At 37.5% G+C, this 22,777-nt stretch overlaps 2 protein-coding genes across 4 annotated transcripts; one reads left to right on the plus strand and one right to left on the minus strand.

The window, feature by feature from the left end:
* Positions 1-1,962: 1,962 nt before the first annotated feature.
* On the plus strand, positions 1,963-11,655 carry LOC121795380 (phospholipase D zeta 1-like). 3 transcript variants are annotated; one of them, XR_006049462.1, is made up of 20 exons: positions 1,963-2,245; positions 3,724-3,825; positions 3,974-4,089; positions 4,170-4,308; positions 4,825-4,989; positions 5,154-5,327; positions 5,852-6,094; positions 6,177-6,293; positions 6,752-6,891; positions 7,030-7,179; positions 7,406-7,562; positions 7,633-8,103; positions 8,700-8,810; positions 9,303-9,449; positions 9,524-9,721; positions 9,930-10,031; positions 10,385-10,516; positions 10,720-10,809; positions 11,052-11,113; positions 11,192-11,208. XR_006049462.1 is itself a non-coding variant. In XM_042193901.1 (20 exons), exons 1-20 carry the CDS (start codon positions 2,042-2,044, stop codon positions 11,442-11,444), a joined length of 3,249 nt encoding a protein of 1,082 aa, XP_042049835.1. In that variant the 5' UTR covers positions 1,963-2,041; the 3' UTR covers positions 11,445-11,655. The 3 variants fall into 3 exon arrangements, 1 of the variants encoding a protein (XP_042049835.1); XM_042193901.1 differs by having other exon boundaries at positions 10,744-10,809; positions 11,192-11,655; XR_006049461.1 differs by lacking the exon at positions 11,192-11,208 and having other exon boundaries at positions 10,740-10,809.
* Positions 11,656-11,674: 19 nt separating this feature from the next.
* On the minus strand, positions 11,675-14,177 carry LOC121795381 (probable protein phosphatase 2C 34). The gene is made up of 6 exons (XM_042193902.1): positions 13,978-14,177; positions 13,291-13,569; positions 12,902-13,210; positions 12,427-12,544; positions 12,127-12,350; positions 11,675-12,045 (listed from the first exon to the last, which is right to left on the minus strand). The coding sequence occupies exons 2-6, from the start codon at positions 13,537-13,539 to the stop codon at positions 11,827-11,829; spliced, it is 1,119 nt and encodes a 372-aa protein (XP_042049836.1). The 5' UTR covers positions 13,540-13,569; positions 13,978-14,177; the 3' UTR covers positions 11,675-11,826.
* Positions 14,178-22,777: the final 8,600 nt, after the last annotated feature.

A 22,777-nucleotide genomic window follows, 5' to 3' on the forward strand; every position in this document is an offset into this window, starting at 1 on the left:
ACACACTCTCTCTCTCTAGGAAGCACTCTTGGAAGAAGATTGAAGATTCAAGCTTCAATTCATCCGCCAATTGTATTCCGTATCATGAATTCTTTTGTTTTCTTTAGTTTTTGTTTGTTTTTTTACATTGAACATGAGTAGCTAAACACTTTGTGTAGAATTCTTGGTGAAGAGGCATTGATTCATAGTTATTAATCCAATTGACTTCGTTTTTATCTTGCTCTTGTAATTATTTGAATTATTCTTGTGTTTTTTCCTAACAATTGCTTGATCACCAATTGGGAGTGTAGGGTTTCTTAGAGTAATCGGGAGATGAAATAATTAATCTTGAAAGAAGAATAATTCACACCTTAATTCAATAGAACTCGGGAGAGTTGAGGTTTTGAGTGGAATCTGTTATCTAATCGATCTATTGGGAGTTAGGTCTAAGAATTAGAAGGGGACTTCAATTGTTACACTTAATCTACAGGTTTCTCACCTCGGGAGGGGGTTTAATCTACATGTGTGATTGATTCAATAATTCTAGAGACTTTAAATGGTAAATCGATTTCAATTGGGTTAGGCTATGAGTTGTGCATCGGATCCTTGAATTCTGCATATTTCTCCACCATCTTACACAGCTTTCTTAATTGCTTTCGTGTTTAAGTGTTCTATTTTATTCTCTGACTTTACATGCTTTTAGTAGTTGTTAGTTTTAAAACCAAAAATTTCTGATTGTCTGGATAGTAGTTGAAATTGGTTCGTGGTACTTAAGTTTACACTTAATTGTCTCTGTGGGATACGATATACTCTTGCTTGCTATTTGCTACGATAACCCCGTACACTTGCGGGTATTATTTGGGTAAAATAAAGTTGAGTCAAGGGGTAAAATATGAAATCTTTAATTTTTACATTATCAGATTGCAGTGTTATTCATTGAATATTGCAGTTTTACCACAACAATATTGCGGTTTACCACGATTGCAATATCTAATACATTAGACTGCAATCCGTGTTCTGTTCACGAAATTTAATTCTAGGCGTTCATAAATGAGATCTAACGGACTATATTAGTGGTATGGTGTTACCCTATCTATGGTGGCACCATAATGCTCCCCAAGGTTGACATCTTGAGTTGTCGGAGATGGTAGTAAATAATTTAAATGGTAAAGATACATAATTGATACCGAATTATATAGTCTAACAATAATTTATTCTCTACCAAAAATATTATATTATGCTCTATATTAAAAATATAAAAAGGGGAGAACCGTGAATAACACACACAAGAAATATTCACACCTATTACAGTCCGTGAATAACACACACAAGAAATATTCACACCTATTACAGTCTTTTAATAGTTTCAATATTATTAATATAACTTGCAAGTAAACATATTTTACTACAGAAATTCATCTTACACGTATGTCCATGCTCCAATATTTCTTATAAATACACCTGTACGACTAATGTCGTAAATTTTCACTCATTAGGGAGGAAGATTAACTAGTTCAACTTGTTTAATCTATAGCATTGTTTCTTTGGCTATTATAGTTTAATTGCGTTCTAAAAATATTTAAAAATATGAAATTCCTAATACTTCCTCCGTTTTTGAAAAGTATGAACTATTTCTATTTTAATTCGTTCCCAAGTATGAACTTTCTAATTTAGAAAACTTCTTTCTCTCTAATGAGGTGAGACACATTCTTTATTAATAATACTTTAAAAATGTTTTCTTTCTATACCTGTCTTACTTTGACAGTTATGCATTAAAATTCATGTCAAACTAAATGTTTATACTTCTTTGGGGGACGAAGACAGGATATAACTCCATTTAATTCCCAAAAAATCCCTACGCAAGCATGGCACGTCACTTAAATCCTCCACGTGGCATCATAAAACAAGAGCTTACACCAAACTAAAATAAGGAGGACAAAATTGCAACCTCTCTCATTCGTTGCCAAAAAATACGGTATTTTCAGTTAAGTTTTTCGTATAATTTTGTAAAAAAAAGAGAATGCGCATGGGAATGTTTGGTTGTTCCTGATTGACTAGCGCAATGTCGAGGGAGAGGCTCATTTCCAGCCACGATCGGTCCGCGTTATCGTCGTCTCGCTCGCTTCGATTCAGCGGGGACGCCGCGGCATCCACCAGGATTTTCGATGAGTTGCCCACGGCGACTATAGTATCGGTCTCGCGTCCGGAAGCCAGCGACATCACGCCATTGCTCTTGTCCTACAACATTCAGCTCCAGTACAAACAGGTATCCTCAATTCATCCTCGTCATGCGCATCGGCGCTCTATGTATACGGATCCAATTAGACGGATATAGATGTATACTTGCTTATGCACGATAAGTGCGTCGGTGTATTAATCCCCAATTTGAATTTCAGACTTTATTGTCTCGTGATTTTGATGTGATCGGATTTTAATTTCATAGCTAGTGGTTGTTTTGCTGAAGATAGTTGTTGCAATGTTGTAGTTGAATATATGGAAGAATTAATTGGTTAGCCACTTCAATTGGATTTTCCTTTTTTCGGAAATTTTCATCTGCGTGGATTTTCTATGGACTGATGGACATTTGATAGAAAATACTGTGAGTACTTAAGCTGCTCCCCTTCAAATGTTAGTAGAGCACAAGACTAGTTGATTTTTCCAGACACTAACTCGGATGGTTGTGTAACTCTGTAACGTAACAGAGTTTAAATGAGTAATGTTATTCTGCCAAGAAATGCTTTGCCTAATTTGGCTTAGTATGCTGATTCAGGCTATTTCCTGGCGTGCCTATGAATAGAAGCATTATTTTATTTTGCCAGTTTAGTGTATAATGCATTTGTTGGAGCTTTCTTTAACATTTGGACTATTTGATCTGATTTGCTTAATGAAGTAAAGCACCATGCATTTTCTCATGGCATGCTTTGTTTCATTGCATCCAACCACGTTCACATCTTTATGCAGAACAAATCACTGATTATCTCTGCAAATCCTACCATACAGTTGAACTAGGCACATTGTGTTACATGGTTTCACTAGCACAATGAGAATTCTGATCCTATCACAGCTTTTCTCATGAAATTTTGGTCCAGCAGTTGAAAGATTATTTGAAAGATCAACTTTACTCTTTCTATAGGGTGAATATTGTTGAATATTCACATGTATGAGATGATTAGCGCTGTAATATGTTTATTCAACTTACGAGAGTTGGGATTTTAAGGGGTTAATAATTTAGATCTTCAGTTGGAATTATGTATTGCATTTGGTTCTGTGCAACATGTGCACAAAATGACATCTTCATTGTTTCCTATGTTTTAGTGAAATACCACTTGCGATTCAGCTCTGATTGAAAGAAAAAGGTCAGAAATCAGAATTGAGCGTCACATGCATTGGATTAAAAAACTACTGCATAATATGCCAAGCACACAGTAGAAAGTCAGGTCAAGTTTGATTCTTCTTCTTGCTAGTTTTTCTGTTACCAAGGTAACTTATGCACAATCAAGAACAAAAAATACACTGTTTGGGTTGGATTCTTTGGGTCATTGACTCATTTCTCCGTCTATATTTCCGTCGAGTATTGGTTTGTTTATGCATTCTCATCCTTTGTACTTTTCATCCGTTTTACTTTATTCCCTCGTAATATTATGTAAAACTTTATTCTTGTCTTTTAATTTTCTTCTTAGGATAATAGGATGTGCATAATATGACTATATGATCTTAAGTTCAATTCAAACTTCTTTGTGACAGTTCAAGTGGCAGCTGCGGAAAAAGGCTTCTCAAGTTATTTACTTACACCTTTCACTAAAGAAACGTGCAATAATTGAAGAGTTTCATGAGAAGCAGGAGCAGGTTTTCTTTATTTCCCATATCTCTTCATGGGTGACATGTCCCGTTTTACAATTTTGCATTTTCATTTCATGTTCTCTGAGTACCGTCCGTTATATTGACTCCCATGGTTCTTTCTGATCCTTGTCAACACTTTTGTTTCCTGAAAAAGGTTAAGGAACTTCTACATAACATCGGTGTAGGAGATCATGCAACAGTTTTGCATGATGAGGATGACCCTGACAATGGATCTTTGCCAATATATCACGATGAAAGTCTTAGGAACAGGTGAAAAGTTATTTTTGAACTTTTTGACTTAGAAATATTCTACCTTCCTTTATTCATCTTCAAGATATTTTATTGGCCAGAAATGTTCCATCAAGAGCCGCTTTGTCAGTTATTCGGCCGGTCGTTGGTAAGCAACAGATCTCAGACAAGGGAAAAGTTGCAATGCAAGATTACCTGAACCATTTTCTGGGAAACTTGGACATTGTTAATTCACAAGAGGTGAAAAGTGAAAACTAAGTTAATTTCCTCTACTACATATGTTCACTCTAAGACCGTGGTGTTTTTCACAAGCTACCTTCATATTTTACTTCCTAAAGTTTTATATAGAAAGCAGCTTTTAATTTTAGTAATGTTTGGCCCACTAATTTTAGATGCTTGGATAGCCATGTGCCTACTGATATTTTGCCATATCTACATGAAAATAATCTCAATCATTTAAAACACTGTGGGAGGGGTTGAGATTTAATACTTAAGGGGCCATTCTAACAAACATAGCTAACCAGTGTCTGAATCATCAGTTGTATTTGTAAACGTCATGAGCATATCTTTTTTTGGAACTATATTGTAGTTAGCTTGCATGTCATATGATCATGTTTCTGAACTAATGCCAGTCAAGAGGTTGCTTGGGTTTTCCGCTTGCCTTTTGAGTGCATCTTTAGATACTTCCATGTGATATGTTATCCTGCATGCAATGAAAAAGAATAACCTTAGACTAATTTTTCTTTTATGTTCCAGGTATGCAAGTTCCTGGAGGTGTCTAGGTTATCATTTTCAGAAGAGTATGGTCCAAAGCTAAAGGAAGGTTATGTGTTGGTTAAGCATTTAGATAGGTCTTCAGAGAAAGATACATGCCCAGGATCTTGGCTATGCTCTTGTTGTTGTGGCAGAAATTGGCAAAAAGTAAGTGATCTTGAACTAGTGTTTCATGTGCTGTCATAAACAGTACCACATTCAATAATGAAAATACACTTGATTCCTCCAAATTAATTTCCCTTTTGCTCATAGCCAACCTTACTAAGATCTCTCGATTCTGAATAGTTTGATCACAAATGACCTGAATTTAGGTTTGGCTTGTTCTCAAACCGGGATGCCTGGCTTTCCTTGGAAATCATTTTGATACCAAAGTCTTAGACATAGTTGTCTTTGATGTCCTACCAACCTCAAATAACAAAGGAGATGATGAAGTTCATTTGGCAAAACTGTCGAAGGAACGAAATCCTTTGCTTCATGCATTTAAGGTAAGCTTCATTTTCACATCCTGTTTGGCTAAGCATCAACACTAAATAATGCTTCCCCAACTTACCTGAGTATCTCTATAGATACCCCATGTTTTGTTAATATTTTCCAGGCTTTGGGGTATTCAGTTTGTCTACGGTTTACAATGTTTACTAATTTGATTTTATTAAAAAAACAGCTTGAAACTGGAATGAGAAATGACCACGTGATATTAAGCATATCAAGTGGGAAGGATGTAGCACATAGTTATCAATTGGCCTACATAATTTGGAGGTTCTTTGTGGTCAAAGTTTAACATGCCTTAAAAGCTTGAGTTACCTATATGGGTGGCATATACAGTGTTCTTTCTTCAGTGTCCAATGATATGTTTAAAGCTTGAGCTGCCTATATGGTTGATTACTTTGCGAATCAGAGTCAACATAGTTGTAACTTGCAGCATTCAATTTTCATATGTCTTAGAAAACTTGAAATATATTACTATTTAGAAAGCGACTAAGTCGATCTCCTTGGATTAAATGCTGAACAGGTTTGTAGTGGGAATAGAAGCATAAAGATAAGGACTACAAGCAACTCTAAAGTTCTAGAGTGGATATCTGCAATTAATGAGGTCGAGGCAAAGCGTTCTGAAAGTTGGTGTCATCCTCATCGTTTTAATTCATTTGCTCCTACTAGAGGACTAGAAGAAGATGGAAGCCTAGCCCAATGGTTCATAGATGGAAAAGCAGCATTTGAATCAATTGCTTCAACCATAGAGCGAGCTAGATCCGAGGTTAAGTTTCCAGACATGTCATTTTATTGTCTCGCCATTTTTGGCAGTTCAAATATCTAAACTAGCCAAAGTATGTTCGCAGATATACATAACCGGATGGTGGCTTTGCCCAGAATTGTACTTAAGACGGCCATATCACAATAACAGCTCCTCCAGGCTTGATATTTTACTCGAGGCTAAAGCTAAGGAAGGGGTCCAGGTACACATTAAGCATGCCAACTACTTAGCTATCAATCTTTTCTTTTGTTGTTGATCTTTGTCTCAAATGTCCAATTGTGGTAAAGATTAAATGCTTTTTGTACAAATATGTGCTGTGGAACTTCTAAATTTCATTTAAATGTAGACCAGAATTGAGCTTTTTTTCATGATAACTAAGATATGATGAAGATGCATGCAACTTCACTTGGCTGACAGCCTATAAGATTTCTTTCAGTGTCGAATTGACTATCTTGACTGACTGCAATGTACAAAAACATTTAATTTTGTATTCTATTACCTGGAAAGCAATAGCTTTTATCTTCCTGAATGTCTTCTCAAGGTTCTGGTTCTCCATTTTCTTGTCCATAGCCATTGAAGCAAAGTTCTACTGGAGTTTGTTTATTTCTATTTCATTGACTGTAGTTGTTCTCTGAATTCTTTATATATAACACCATGCAGATACACATCCTTCTCTACAAGGAAGTTTCTCTTGCTTTAAAAATTAATAGCTTATTTAGTAAGAGAAAGCTTCTTAGCATTCATGAAAATGTCAAAGTTCTACGGTATCCTGATCATTTGTCAACTGGCGTCTACTTATGGTAGGTTATTGCTTCAGAAATCCTACACTAGAGAAATAAAAGAACTTTTTTTTTATTTGTGGTTTTTGAGAAGTTTGTTCAGATTCATCCAAGAAATTTTCCAATCTCGTTTCAAAAAGTTAGCAATGGTTCGTGCAGGTCTCACCATGAAAAGCTTGTTATTGTGGATAACAAGATATGTTATATTGGAGGGCTAGATTTATGCTTCGGCCGATATGACACAACTGAACACAAAATAAGTGATTTGCCTCCTTTCTTATGGCCTGGAAAAGACTACTATAATCCAAGGTAAATGATCTTTTTGTATGAAACATAGATCATGTATGTATTCAGAAAGTAAGTACTGGCTAAGTATTCATGTTCTTGAAAATATTCATATCTGTCCATGAATTTGATTGTTACAAGACATAGATTAGTTGAAGGAATTTGGTTGAATACCAGAAGATTCTTTGGTATAGTTGATTAGTTAAAGTAATTTGATCTTATCAATGTTCACTGCTCCATTGATATTCAGAGAATCAGAACCCAATTCATGGGAGGATACCCTAAAAGATGAACTGGATAGAGAAAAGTACCCTCGGATGCCATGGCATGATGTTCATTGTGCTGTATGGGGCCCCCCTTGTAGGGATATTGCTAGACATTTTGTTCAGCGCTGGAACCATGCTAAGGTGAGCCTCCCGGCTTCTGGTGTATTCCAATAAATATTCAACTGCTAATATATTTCGACCATCAAACCAGAGGAGTAAAGCACCAAACGAAGAGAAAATACCGCTACTTATACCACAAAATCAGATGGTTTTACCGCACTACATGGGAAAAGGCAGTGATACAGACATAAACAGGAAAATCTCTCAAGTTGAACCAGAGGGATTAAGTAGGAAAAATTCTTTTTCCTCAGAAGCACCACCTGACGACATCCCACTACTTTTGCCTCATGAAGCGAATGGTCCAGAGTCCTCTGTCATGGACAATAGATGGAATGACTTCAACTCAAGTAAATACACTCCAAATGAGAAGATTGGTCATAGTAGAAGCAGGTCACTTTCTTACCAAGACATGAGATTTAGTTTCACCGATAACTATGATACTGCAAATATAAAAAATGCAACATCAGTGGAGACAACTTCAGAATCAGATCTGCTACGAAGCCAGGTCAAATCAGCCAATGATGTAACACAAGTTGGTCCACGTAGTTTATGCCGCTGCCAGGTTAGTTATAATCCTATCTTATTGAAATTGGCATCTGTTTTTCAACTATAGGAGATGAGACTCCCAGTTTGGGAAAATAATTCTACTTTCCTTAAACTCATTCAAATCATTAGAAAAACTTAAATTTTGGTGATCCGATTACCAAGTTAGATAATTAATTTTCAAGCAAATAAATGGGGTCTCAGTGGTATTTCTAAATATTGGGCTTTGAATACTTGTAGACCTCAGAGAGAAGCTTTCATTAGTAGTTTAGACAAAAAAGTTATGTTTTGCCCCATGATTCTGGAAGCATTAAGAGAATATAGGAGGTAAGATGAAGAAGATAATTTAGAATCACATATCTTGTCACTAGAAGAAAAGGTAGTGACTACTGAGGCATGAGCAGCTTATCGTAGCTTAACTCAAACACAATTACCTTATTTTGAGCATCTAGAACAAACTCTACTTTGAGTGGGCAATAAAAAGCAAATGAAAGTAACTAGAGAAGCTAAGCATATTTTAAACAGGCACGTAAAAATAAATTGGACCATGAGCCAACTAAGTTGGACTGATTAGCCTCAGAAGTTTCACCTGAGATGCATATTTCATCGGTATAGGTTGTCAGAAGTGTGAGCCAGTGGTCTGCTGGGACAAATCAATCTGAAGATAGCATTCATAGAGCTTACTGTGCCCTCATTGAGGAGGCAGAACACTTCATATATGTTGAGGTATTTCTTCATTTCCCAGGACCAATCAATCTATGCCATCCAAACATTATAAACTTTTAAATAGTATCAACAGGAAAATGCACATTAGAAGCTTAGGTTGAACTGGACATCTAACTAGAAAGAAATTATATCAAATTTTTTTTAACATACAAAGTATGATCATCGTCCTGTCACATGGGGTGAGAGTAACAGTTACCCCAGTGTCCTGCATGACAAGGTGAGAGTAAAGATGGAAAAATTAAGCCTTCAGCAAAAATCACAATATAAGTTAAATTGAAGTTAAAATAAATGTTACTACTAAAATAGGCCAGCCTGTCCCTTCTGGACTAATGTGTTCCTGTTTTTAGTCGTACATGGCTTAAAGTTATGGAATGAGGACTCATCTTTGTACTTCTGTAAATGTTTTCATCTTACATTCCTGTTCTTTAGTGTTAATTTGGTACATGAATTTTGCAAAGTGATATGCCAAATTTGTTCCTTGTCTACTTCCAGAATCAGTTTTTTATATCAGGCCTTGAAGAAGATGAAGTTATACAAAACCGTGTGCTTGAATCTCTGTATAAGCGCATAATGCGGGCTCACAAAGAAAACAAGTGCTTCAGAGTTATAATCATCATCCCTCTGTTGCCTGGGTTTCAGGTACTTTCCTGCTGAATAGAAAGATCCCATCTGAATCTTGTTACTATATCTCTGAGTAACTATTCAGTAAACAGGGTGGTGTAGATGATGGAGGAGCAGCTACTGTTCGAGCAATAATGCATTGGCAGTACCGCACTATTTGCAGAACAGAAAGTTCAATATTGCAAAAACTCAGTTCAGAACTTGGTCCCATGATGCATAATTTTGTATCTTTCTTTGGTTTAAGAAATTATGGCAGACTTTTCAAAGGTGGTCCTCTGGTTACGAGTCAGGTATATATCATTTTGGATAATGTTGTTTTTAATCATTTTCTTCCAAATACAGTTAGCACTTTTCCCTCATCAGTACGATATGACTTTCCAAGCCAATATATGAACCTAGTAATCCCATTCTCTCATGCTCAGTCAGTTTTGACATGGGAAGTTTTAGCCATCCATGCTTCTTGATCAAACTATTCTGAGACCTATCTTTCATTTGCAGATTTACGTCCACAGCAAAGTTATGATAGTAGATGACCGCCGTGCTTTGATTGGGTCATGCAATATTAATGATCGGAGTTTGCTGGGTTCAAGGGACTCAGAGGTGAGTTTGTTCCCCGTCGGTTCAATAATTAAACTGCGATAGCAATTTTGTAGGATTAGGAGTATAATGTTGTGTGGAGCCTAATACTGTAAACATGTAGCGATTTCAGTAGTGCTTATCTTTTGGTTCACACAAGGTTCTCAAATGCACTGCCCTACTTCATCTTGAATGACTGACTTGACAATGACAATTTCATTGTAATGTGAGTTTGACATGCATAGATTCATGTATGCGTTACAAAATCATGGTTAAAATAACGCAGATTGGTTAATTATAAAGTATTAATATATCCTTTTATCTTAGATTTCTTCTATATAGGATTAAAAAATGTGGTGATGGTGTGTGTTATACAGATAGCTATCTTGTTAGAAGATAAAGAGTTTGTTGATTCATCCATGGATGGGAGCCCATGGAAGGCTGGAAAGTTTTCTTTCAGCCTTAGACTTTCCTTGTGGACTGAGCATCTTGGTCTAAACACTGAAGAGGTAATATTCATGGAGTAGTATATTATTGAAGATAATATTTTTAAGAGCATTTACTTGGAATTTTGTTTATTTAAAACAGTCTAAGGGCTTACTTGTATGACTATATGGCTTCTTATTGAGTTTAATTGCATATATTCCAAACCCTATATCTTTTGACATCTTACCAGTTGTCCTGCTTTAGTCGGTGTTAACTTCTTTTTCAGTGCTAATTTTTTTGTCCCAGGCAGGTTGATAAAATAAAAGACCCAATAGCTGACTCAACATACAAAGATTTCTGGCTAGAAATTGCCGAGGTGAGCAAAATGTTATACAATAATGTGTATAGGTGTGCACAAGCATATAGGTATCAAGGCATATATGCTTATATAGCTGCCAAATCATCGAAATGCTAGTTTTAAACTTAGGACTAGGCAGGCTAACAGGATATGACACCTTTGTCTTTCCTAAGTTTTGCATAGATTTACTAAACCATGCTGCATATCTTTTGGAGTCGAAGTATTCAGATCTCTCTTTCTAATTGAGTTTCATTTTACAGTCGAATACAAAGATCTATCATGATGTATTCTCCTGCATCCCCAATGACACCATCCACTCCAGGTGCCAAACTATAAACCTATATATATCCTTCTTCCCGGTTCTTGTAAATTCACAAATGTAATCAATTGTTAATTTCAGATCCGCTCTTAGACAAAGTATGAACCATTGGAAACAGAAGCTTAGGCACACAACGATCGACTTGGGAGTGGCACCTGAGAAACTTGAATTTCATGAGAATGGGGAAGTCATCACAGTTGATCCAGAGACAAAGCTAAAATCGGTGAGAGGGCAACTTGTTTCCTTCCCACTGGGGTTCATGAAGCAAGAAGATGATCTGAGACCAATGTTTAACGAGGGTGAGTTCTACACATCTTCACAGGTATTCCACTGAGTGCATAGATGAATATATTCTGTAATTTGTTGAAGACTTTACAATTTATGTACAAGTTGTCAGTGGACATCAAGTGTTCACTGCTGAAGCAAGGGTCATATTTGGTCCAATATAGGTATAAACATCATGTCAATATATTGTATTTTCAACATTGTAAATATGAACTCACTCAATTATAGTCTATCTTGTGAGCTTTCAGTTGACAATATCATACTCCTGCGTATGCTATATTTAGTTATATTTCTTCAGAAAAGCAATCTCATCCATCTAATTATAAAACAGTTTCAAAGATACATGAATATATTCAAAATTTGCTATCTAAATTGGGATTGAATTCTTAAAATTAAGAATCCAGTTATAACTGACGATGACTCTCACAGTCTCACTTAAGCGTAGGTACAAGTTCAAATTGGTGAGAAGAAGAAGAAGAAGATGAATGAAAAAAGAGTACAATTGCTGATATATCATCCATAGCTATTCCCCTTCTCTTCTTCCTCCACCCATCAGCCGCCCGCTCCACCAGCCGCTTTGCAGCTTTGCCCCGCTCCGGACACTCCCACACAATCTGCACTGCTTCTTCATTCGATACAACATCCCAAACCTGTAAACAAAACAATATATCTATCTATATCAACAAATGCAACAAAATCTTGAAAACAAGACTTATAGGTTTCATACATACCCCATCGGTGGCCAGCACCACGAACTGATCTTTACTTGTTATATGTCTGTGGATGACTTGAGGCACCGAAATGAGGCCGAAGTCCTTCACACAGTAGTCCCCGAAAGCTCGTGACATTGCTAGCCCCGGGGAGTCTTCATGTGGCAGCCACACTCTGTGAACTCCTGGCTCATCGTCCAGGCTGTATACTCTCCCATTGCACTGTGTTATCCGCTCCGCCTCCTCTGCACAAACACACCACCCTTATTATTAGCCTTCACAAACTGCCAAAGCAAGAGAGAGAGTGTGTGCGAAACTCACGAGGTAGATTAGGCTTGAAATCCATGGTGAGTTGCACTGCCACCATATCCCCGTTATCAGAAGGCGTACCCAGTACAGCACGCGAATCTCCTACATTTGCTAAGAACATATTTTCTCCCTGGTAATAACACAACATTGTTCAAATTAGGTCAGATTAATAGTATACTATGCTAGAATGTAAATGCTTGAAAATATTAAGAATAAGCCGAATTCGAGTTTCGATATATTTTAACCACTAGGATTTTCAACATCCTCATAAAATGGTCCCTTGCATGCTAAGAATCCTTATGAACCTAGCCAACTACTTTTGAATGGACCACACTTACACAAATAGAGACTTTTCCATAACTTTGAAGATGTCTCCAGATGATTGTGACACATAAAAATGCATTAGCCATCCAAGTTGAAATTTCAAAACTGAATATGTATCATTAAAGATGCATATGCTTGGTTAAGATGATGATAGTCTTTTTACCTGCCTAACAATGGTCAAGGCTGTGGTGCCGCTGTTGAATGCATCAATCTTGCGGTGGTGCTCCAGCGCCTGATCAACGGCCTCACACGTCTTCAAATAGGAATACTTCCATATGTTGAAGCTCTGGAGCTTCTTCTGGGAACCCAAATCGAAATCAGGATCAAGTGCAGCCTCAACAAGTGTTTCTTGCCAGTTGCAGAGAAGAGACGAAGGCATCGAGTCTCTAACATTCTTCGCCACAAAATGCCCCCACTGACCATGCCCATCAAATATCCCACAGAAGATCATATCTTCTTGACACCCAAATTCCTAAACACCACAAAGTTAATTATGTAACTGAAATCCACATAATATGCTAATCTCATCATTGACTCAAAATGAAAGCATACCTCCCAAACAATGCAACAATCCTGATTCAGACCTTTCTCTCCCCTCTTAGAATAAACTGAGGCCAAGTTGTTGGAGCCATCAACATTAACAGTTCCTGATGACCTCAATATCAACTCATTTTTCTTGGCCTCCTTGGCCATAGCTTTAACACCCTCTTTCCCATCACCATTGTTCTTCAAGTTTTTCGTTTTCTTCATTGAAGAAATTGACCTTGCCAGCCCATTGAACATCGAAGAAAAATGCCCCATATCCTCTCCACAGATGTTTTTGCTCTCAACCTAAACAAGAACAAGCCTTTGAGCATACAAATCACTTGAATCTTATGCAAGTTGCAATAACACTAAGATGTAGGAAACTAGCTAGACTGGATGGAAACTGAGAAAAAGCAGATAATTTGAAATCATAAATGGAATTCCAACATCATGACATGTCAGAAGATCCCAAAGATTCTCTACACACAAAGACAATTAACATGAATTTAAGAAAGTGAAACCCCTTCTCTTCTCTACTCTTTTGTAACAAGATTGCCAGATTACAATCAACAAAAAAATAACAATCTTGACAAGCATAAACATGTGACATCAAATTTAAGGAAGTCTCTCCAAAATTCTTAAGCTTTACAGCCAATCTTCAACTGACCAAAAAAAAAAGTCTTCAAAAAAATCCAAACCACAAAAATTAAACACCTTGAATCTTCAGATAAGGATAAGTGGACGGAAAGATGAGGTGGGTCGCCGGAAAAGAAGGGGATTCCGAGGGGTAGAAGTGAGAAATGGAGAGAGTGAAGAAGGGTGGAAATCCATGGTATATTTGAATGTGAGAAGAAAACAAGGAGGCACACATATGTAGAAGAACAGAAGAGCCAAGTATATGTATATGTACGCGTTTATAATATGGATTAGATCATGTGTTTTCTTGTATTTGTAATTGTCAATCACGATTATGCCCTGCCATTGCCAACTTATAATTTTGATTTATACCAACTTATAATTTGATGCAACACATCGTGTAAACTTTACATTACCAAATTACTACATAACCTGAATTAAAGAATTTTATCTCGGAATTGCTATGCTTTTGATTATGTTATCAAGATCACGGCCATTTATCTGAAATTGATGTGACATGGCCTTCTGAATTTATCTGGGATTAATTGCATAATTATAAATCCTATAAAAAAAAGAATCTGTATTTAAATTGTTATCGAAGCCCAGTATAAAAAAACATTCTCACAATTTATTTTAGATCGGATGTCAATGTACTTATTCCTTCTTGTAATAATATCCATAAGAGTGAACTGCACTAATAGTCATTGATCTTGTCGAAAAATGAATTAATGGTCTCAAAAAATTTTTATAGCCTATTTGGTCCCTAAAAATTACATTTTTTGTACCTGTCGGTCGTTTATACCCGTTTGCATTCAAAAAATCTCTTAAATGCCATGAAGAGCATTTTTGATATCTGGATATTACAGTTTTGGTACCTCTTCAATCATGCAATTATTTTGGACATACATAAAAATACCTTTTACAACAAAAAAGATTTTCTTTTGAATTAATTCACTTAAATTTTTTAAATAATTACTTGAATAACGTATAGATTAAGCTTTATAATGAAAAAATACTATAGTTCACTTTAATATTTTTAGTAAAAAAGTGTTACTTGCAAGAGTTCGCTTTAATTTACGTTAGATATAATTCACTTAAATTTTAATTATTATATTTAACAAATATTTTTCACTATATTATATTTTAATTAACGTAATTAAAATATTTATTTTTCACTTAAAAATAGTAACATTTAAATATTTAAGTAACATTTTTTAAATAAAAAATTACTATAATCACTATAATATTTTTTCTTCTCAAATTTAAAATTTTTAAGTAAAATTTTTAAGTAAAAATAAATCCCACAAATAATTTTATATAATTCACTTTAATATTTATATTAAAAAATGTTACTATTAAATATAATTTTTTCTTCGCAAACATATTGATTAAGCTGTATAATAACTAATATTTAATTTTAAAAATAAATAAAGCATGATTAAAACATTTGGTTTCTTATTAAAATTTTTGAAATCATAAAGCATCAAATATTATTTAAATGAAAGTATAATTGAGTTTATAAAAGAAAATGGTGTTGGAAGAAAAAATGAAAAAATTAAAAGGAGAGTGGAAAGGTCCAAAATACCCCATAACTTTAAATATTCATACTAGTGGTGCCTAGGGTTACTTTAGTCTTATCGTACCAAAAATGATATAAATTTTTTTTAGGGACCATTGATGCATTTTTCGACAAGATCAGGAACTATTAGTGTAGTTCACACTACTACTACTACTACTAACAATAATAATAATAATAATAATAATAATAATAATAATAATAATAATAATAATAATAATAATGCAGCCTATTAATACCTTAGCAAAAGGGATATTATGCGTGAGAATCGTCATTATTTGAGTGCTTGATTGAGAAAAATACTTTGTAATTATTGTTTAATATTTGACTCTGGTGTAGTCTTAAGACTACCTAATCATAATACGTCATAGTATTTTAAATTAAGTATTATGGGAATCTTTGAGACACTATAATTAATTGGCGTGTTTAAACAGGAAAATTGAACGACTATATTTTAATATATATATAGTTTATCGATCGAAAACAATTGGTTACAATCAAAAGTAAACAGAGAAGATTAGGTTAGGAGGGTATGGTGAAAAACGAGGAATATCAGAGATTTCTAGCAATTACTAATAAACCCACCAATGATTAAAATAATCGAGGTCCAATTCAATAGGTACTCTCAGTTTATTCAATTGGATTAGATCAGATTAGCAAACGTAGATTATTTCCAGTTGGAAAACAAAATAAACGGTGGCGATGAGCACAGATGGCATACTTAGTATTCAAGCATTAGAGCATCAGCAATGACGGACGTCCACGCGGAATTCCCACCGGCATGCGGGAATTCCGTGGCGGACGTCCGTCATTGCGCGTCCCAGGCACGGATACGGAATTCCGCGAAGGAATTCGCAGTTCCACGGCGTTTCGCGGAATTCCGCGGGGAATTCCGTGCGGACGTCCGTCATTGCGTTGACGCCCGCAGAATTATGCTTTTTTTCATTAAATTTTTTTTTTCGGGAATTCCGCTACTGTGCAGTGTACAGTGGGAATTCCGTATGACGTGGCAGGGCAGTGGAAAGTCCGTATGACGTGGCAGGAGGAGGTGTTTTTGGGAATTTCACCGGGAATTCCGCTCCACGGCTGATGGTCTTAGTTTCACCAATAAGATCTTTAAGTCACACTCATCACAATACTTTTCTAAGGAACATCGGTCAAACTTATTAAAATGTATACAAAATATTGTAATTTAACATTAGTAATTTCAATGAAAATCTAAGAAGTTTTATACAAAAAAGATTATATGATCTTGATATCGTATAATTTTGTTTATGAGTTCATAATGCATATATAACAAATAAATATACACCAAATAGCCAAAAGAAATAAGTATATAACCTAAAAAATAATATAACTAATACTAACTCTCAAAGTTTGATCCATAGACTTCTTAGTTAAAAGGCCAACAATCCAACCACTAGGTCACTAAAGTTAATGTAATAGTAACATTTATTGAAAACTCAGATTGTAAAAGTCACATTTATTGAAAACTCAGATTTTTCATCGCATAGAGGGGGTGATTTTGCTATGTCCGACTTGATCTTAAGGGATATTTAGACTCTCCAAATAGCTGAGATTTAGGATATCGTAGCATAAAATATTCCATTCTGAAATTATATTTTCGAAAGTGATGTTTGTAGGCAAGTGCAACACAACATATATTGTGGTGGGCCATGGCCGCGAGCGAGCATGCAAAAATATTGTAGTCCATAATCATTGATTTGAGTAGTTGGTTTAGTATATTTTGTTTAATGATCATTTATAATAAAACAACCTTAGAAATTAAGATCAATGGTGATCATCCACGGACTTCATAAATGGGGTCCACCGATTTTAATTGGCACTCTAATCAATGTACCGCCCAACCTATTATTATATTTTAAATTATACTCCCTCCATCCCACTCAAGATGACCATATTCTTGAGTGGCATGAGATTTTAGGAAGTATCGTTAGGTGGAATGAAATAGAGAGAAAAAAAGTAGTTGAATATTTTAATGAGAATAGAGGATATAGGAGGTTATTTCCAAAATTGGAAAGTGACCATCTTGATTGAGACAAATAAAAATAGAAAGGTGGTCATCTTGAGTGGGACGAAAGGAGTAGATTTTTCAATTTAAACTATGAGTTAGTACGTGCTTCCTCCGTCCCATTACAAGTGAGACGTTTCAATTTGGACGTTATTTTGCAAAAAATGATACTCTCTGTCCCACAAGAATATATACACTCTTTCCTTTTTAGTCCCTGCTACAAGAATATGCACTTTCCAATTTTAAAAACTCTGATGTAGGACTCATTCTCCATTAACAATACTTTATTTACTTTTTCTTTCTATCTCTCTTACTTTACCAATTTTTGCATTCAAATCCGTGTTGAACCCGAAGTGCATATTATTTAGGGACAGAGAGAGTAATAATTAGTTAGAATAGAAAGAAAATAAAGTAAGTAGGAGAATAATGTATATACGACTCTCTTCTATATTATTCTCTCTCTGACTTTACGTTCTCTTTACTCTAACTATGTATTATCATCTTCGCAAAACAACGGCTGAAAAGAAACGCCTCACTTGTAGTGGAACAGAGAAAGTAGTAAACAACAAAATAAAAATAAGTACTAACAATACTTAATAAATAAGAGAAATGTTATGCTATAACATATTTTATTAATATCATTTGTGCACATTGCACTGCATACTTTTATAATCTCGTATCATAAATAAACGCTTAAATAGAGTCCCACTTGAGTTCGACATGTGTTTTAAAAAATGTAAAAGAAGGTTAAGTGAAAAAAGATAGTGTAATGTAGGTCCTACTTTTGTATGTTAGTTTTATAATAAAATGTGAGTGGAAAAATGTTAGGGTATTGCGAGGTTTATTACTATTTATGAAAATTCCAACCGAGACTCCTAGAGTGAAACACTAAAAAATACTAAATTAGAACTCCTAAAATGGGAGAAGAGAATAGAAATAATATGGTAGATTATGGAATCCATATTCGAAAATTTAAAAAAAAATTATTTTTAAACCGGCCTAAAATAGAAAGAGTTTTTATTTTAAATGGGTTGAGGCAGTAGTGCATCAGAAGAATGAATAAGGACATCCACAACGATGTTCCTATACCGTTCCTTAAACTACTATTTGCGGGTCCCACTGTACTTTTTTACTCCATTCCTTAACTAAGGAACGGAACCTGCAATCCTCCGTTCCTTAAATTACTATTCATTCAATTTCATTTTTTTTATTTCCAACTCAATTCAATTAAAAAAACACACTTTAATAAAAAACAAACACACTTTATTAAAAAACACACATTAAAAAAAATTACAACTTAAACTTAAAAAAAATAAAAAACACACAATTAAAATCCTAAAAAAATAAAAAACACACAATTAAACGTCGGAAAATAAAAAAACTACTCCGTCGGCGAATCATCCTCCGGAGGCGGTCGAGGTTTAAGGGGAGTCGGAAGGCCAAGTTGTGCTGCCATAGCAACAATTCCGTTCCACCAGGCCGTGAATTGGGCGTACGAGAAGCGGGAAGTGTCCGCCATTGTGGCGGTTATGTACGCCACCATAAGCGTGTACGAGAAACGTGGGAAAATAAAAAAATTTATAAAATCGATTTTTTTTAAAAAAATAATTATTGCGTCAGCACGTGACGTCGCCCACTCGCGGGCCGGCGAGTGGGCGTCACGCACGACCCGGGGAGAGCCACGTCGCCGAAGCGCGTGGCGGCACGGACCGTGCCGCGGGTCGTGCCGTCGGCACCCGGCACGGCTTGGGAACGGCTCCTCGACGACACCATGCACCGCAACGCGTTCCGCTGCGAAGTGGTTCCGGCGGAACGGCCCGCGGAACGCCGGCGGCCCGCGTTGCGGGTGCTCTAAGTAGTGGCTAAACCCTTCAGTTAGCCTCATAGACATGAAAGGCTCACTTAAAATTGTATAGAAAAACCATTACTCTATACAAATATTGCACCACAATTGAATCAAAATCGGGCAACATACTTACCTTACGAACTAGTATGATTATGCAGTGAATGGAAACATCGAAATCCCATGTAACCATACAAATCCCAATGGAACTATCACTCTTCACCTAATTTGACTCAACGAATTCCATGACTAACATTTATAGAATACTGATGGGGTACGTACTAAACAAGCCCAATAGCAGTGACGGCCCATCAGCCCAAAGCCCAAGGAAGAGTATCAGTTCGGCATTACCAAAGAGTTCGGCCCTAGCCTACAGCTCGGTAAAAGCCGACCAATCAAGCTCTACTCTCAGATCGGCAAAAGCTGCTCGGCAATAGTTCAGCAGTTCGGTCTCAGTATTCGACCGAACTGGGAGATAGTGGACCCATGCAGAACCTCCACGACCTCCACTACACGATCTATTTCGTGGTGGACCCATGCAGGATCTCATGACCTCCACGACATCCACGACATACTTAGTGGTGATGTAAGCCACGACCTAGTTAGTGGTGATGTAAGCCACGACCTAGTTAGTGGTGATGCAAGCCACGATCTTAGTTCAATGTATAAATAGAACTTAGATCAGAAGGAAAAAGGAGCTCTCGAGACATAAAAGATCATATAGCAAGTCTGTATTGTAAGCTGTAGAAAACAGATCAAGCAATACAACTCTGCCCTCTTTTCTTCCCGTGGACGTAGATTTACCTCAGTAAATCGAACCACGTAAATCTCTGTGTCGTGATCTGCATTTTCCTGCATTCATCACCATCAAAAATTCGCCAAACCATCACTGGCGCCGTCTGTGGGAAACAGAGAACCAAATTTGTGATAAAGCAAATTTTTGACCCCTTTTTCCACCCCAAAAAAATGCATACCAGATCACATACTACCCGTAATACCGTTCGTGAAAACCATGAGGAAGCTAGTCCAGCCCGCAGGTCCGGAAAACAGCCTCGGGAGACATCTACTTCCAGTTTTCACGATGAAGGAACAAGCCGCTCAAAAGGTCCACACACCGAGTCTTCCCAGCAGCCTGATTTGAATGAGGCTGTCAAGCTGTTCTTGGCTGAGAAGCAGGATGAGTTCTTAGCCTTCCTGCAAAAGAGCCAAGAGCCGAAGACGAAAACGGTGGATTCTCCTTCCTCATCCAGACATGAAAGTCACTACCGCAGTAGTGCCGTGTCTTCCAGGAAGAAGAATCTTCAACCCCGACATGTTCCTGTTCCTCCTCGGTACCGGAATCACAGGAGATCTCCATCTCCTCCATACCGAAGAGATGTCGGGTTCGCCATGTACGGAGCATTGAAGACTCCGTTCTCGGACGATATCACCCGAACTCCCCTTCCACAGAACTACCGAACTCCGTCGATGACTTATGACGGGTTGGTGAATCCTCATGACTTCCTGGGACGCTATCAGTATAACATGGCGAACCAGGGTCTCAATGAGGTCCACATGTGCAAGCTGTTTCCCGAGCTGCTTATCGGGAACGCAAGAAGGTGGTTCGATAGCCTCCCCCAAGGCAGCATTAGATCTTACCGAGATCTAATGGATGCTTTCCACAGGAGGTTCTTTCAGAAAGCGGAAGCCCGAATCACTTCGGCTCAGCTGCTTTCTATACGTCAAGGTCGCGACGAAAAGATCAGCGACTTTATGACGAGATTCCACAAGGAATGCCTACAAGTAGATGATCTCAATGATCTACTTGTCATTTCGGCATTCCAAAATGGAATCCTGCCCGGAGCTCTCTACAGAAAGCTCGTGGAATGCAGTCCGCAAACAGCTCAACAGATGTGGGACATTGCGGACCAGTTCTCCCGTGCCGATGAGGCAGACCGTCGCAAACGGTCTTTAGACAGCTCATCCCGAGGAGACAGGAGGAAGCCCGATCACAGCGATCAGGGACAAACTCGCCGAACTCCTTTTGGCGATCAGGGACATCCTCGCCGAACTCCTTTTGAAAGGATTCAAAGGACTCCGGTGCAAGACCGATTGGGGCCACGTCTCAATCCTGAGAAGCCGCCCGCTCAGTTCGTACCATTGAACAAGTCAAGAGCGGAAATTTTCGAACTGCATTCCGATATGTTCGAAAAACCAAAGCGGATGACGAAATCGGCCGCGCGTCGACCTCAGGATCAATATTGCTCCTTCCATCAAGACCACGGTCACGATACCGAGGAGTGCCGACATTTGGCTGCAGATATTGATGCTCTTGTGAAAGCAGGGACATTAAAAAAATACCAAAGCAAGCGGCCGAAAAAGAACAAAAAGCAGAGAGGTGCGAACTGCGCTCCTCAGGATCCGAAAAGGCAACAGGATCCCGAAGACGATGACGAGCAGCAATATGATGGAGTAATCCTGACTATTGATGCTCTCCCTGCCGGGAAGACTAAATCGTCCCTGAAGTCAGAGCGCAGAGGCTTCAATCGAGAGGAGCCAACGCATAAAAGGCTGAAGCAGGACGAAGTGATTACATTTTCAGATGCAGATCCCGTCCCGGCCATCTCTCCTCATCAAGACGCTATTGTCATCCAAGCCGGAGTGGCAAACAAACTGATCCACAGAGTGTTTGTGGATACAGGAGCGTCAGTCAGCATTCTTTTTAAAGAATGTTTTGATAAACTAGAAGTGGATCCAGCTCGGCTTAGTCCGGCACCACTTCCTCTGAAAAGTTTCGCCCAGGAGGACACCCGCCCTGAAGGAATTATCAGCCTTCCGATCACGGTGGGAAAAGCGCCTACAAGCTCCAGTACGATGATCGAGTTCTTTGTGGTAAAAGCTCGGTCTCCGTACAACATCATCCTGGGAAGAGACTGGCTCAACGCAGTTCGGGCCGTTTGCTCTACTTATCATCTCACCATCAAGCTCCCCACTAAAGGGGGGATAGCGGTCATCCGAGGTGATCAAAAGAGAGCAAAAGAGTGTCTGCAGATTGCGCTTAAAAGTGCCGAGCAATCAGATCGGCATCATCAAGCATAGCAATCACAGCAGCCGGAGTCAGAGGCAAGCGAAATGACCGAAGTCACACCAGAGCCGAACTCAATGACCGTTCAGTTATACGAAGATGATCCATCCAGAACGGTCAAGATCGGTTTCGCGGGAACGCCTCTACTCCGGGAAAAGACCATCCAGCTCCTCAAGGAGTACAAAGATGTCTTTGCATGGTCTCCGTTGGACATGACCGGAGTGCCCTCTGAGGTAATCACTCATCGGTTAAATATTGATCCATCAGTCCGGCCTATAAAACAGAAGCAAAGACTCTTTGCGGCAGAAAGAAATCAAGTCATCCATGACGAAGTCCGCCAATTACTGAAAGCGGATGTATTAT

This window comes from Salvia splendens, chromosome 3 (genome assembly GCF_004379255.2).
Source record: "Salvia splendens isolate huo1 chromosome 3, SspV2, whole genome shotgun sequence".
Taxonomy (NCBI): Eukaryota; Viridiplantae; Streptophyta; class Magnoliopsida; order Lamiales; family Lamiaceae; genus Salvia; species Salvia splendens.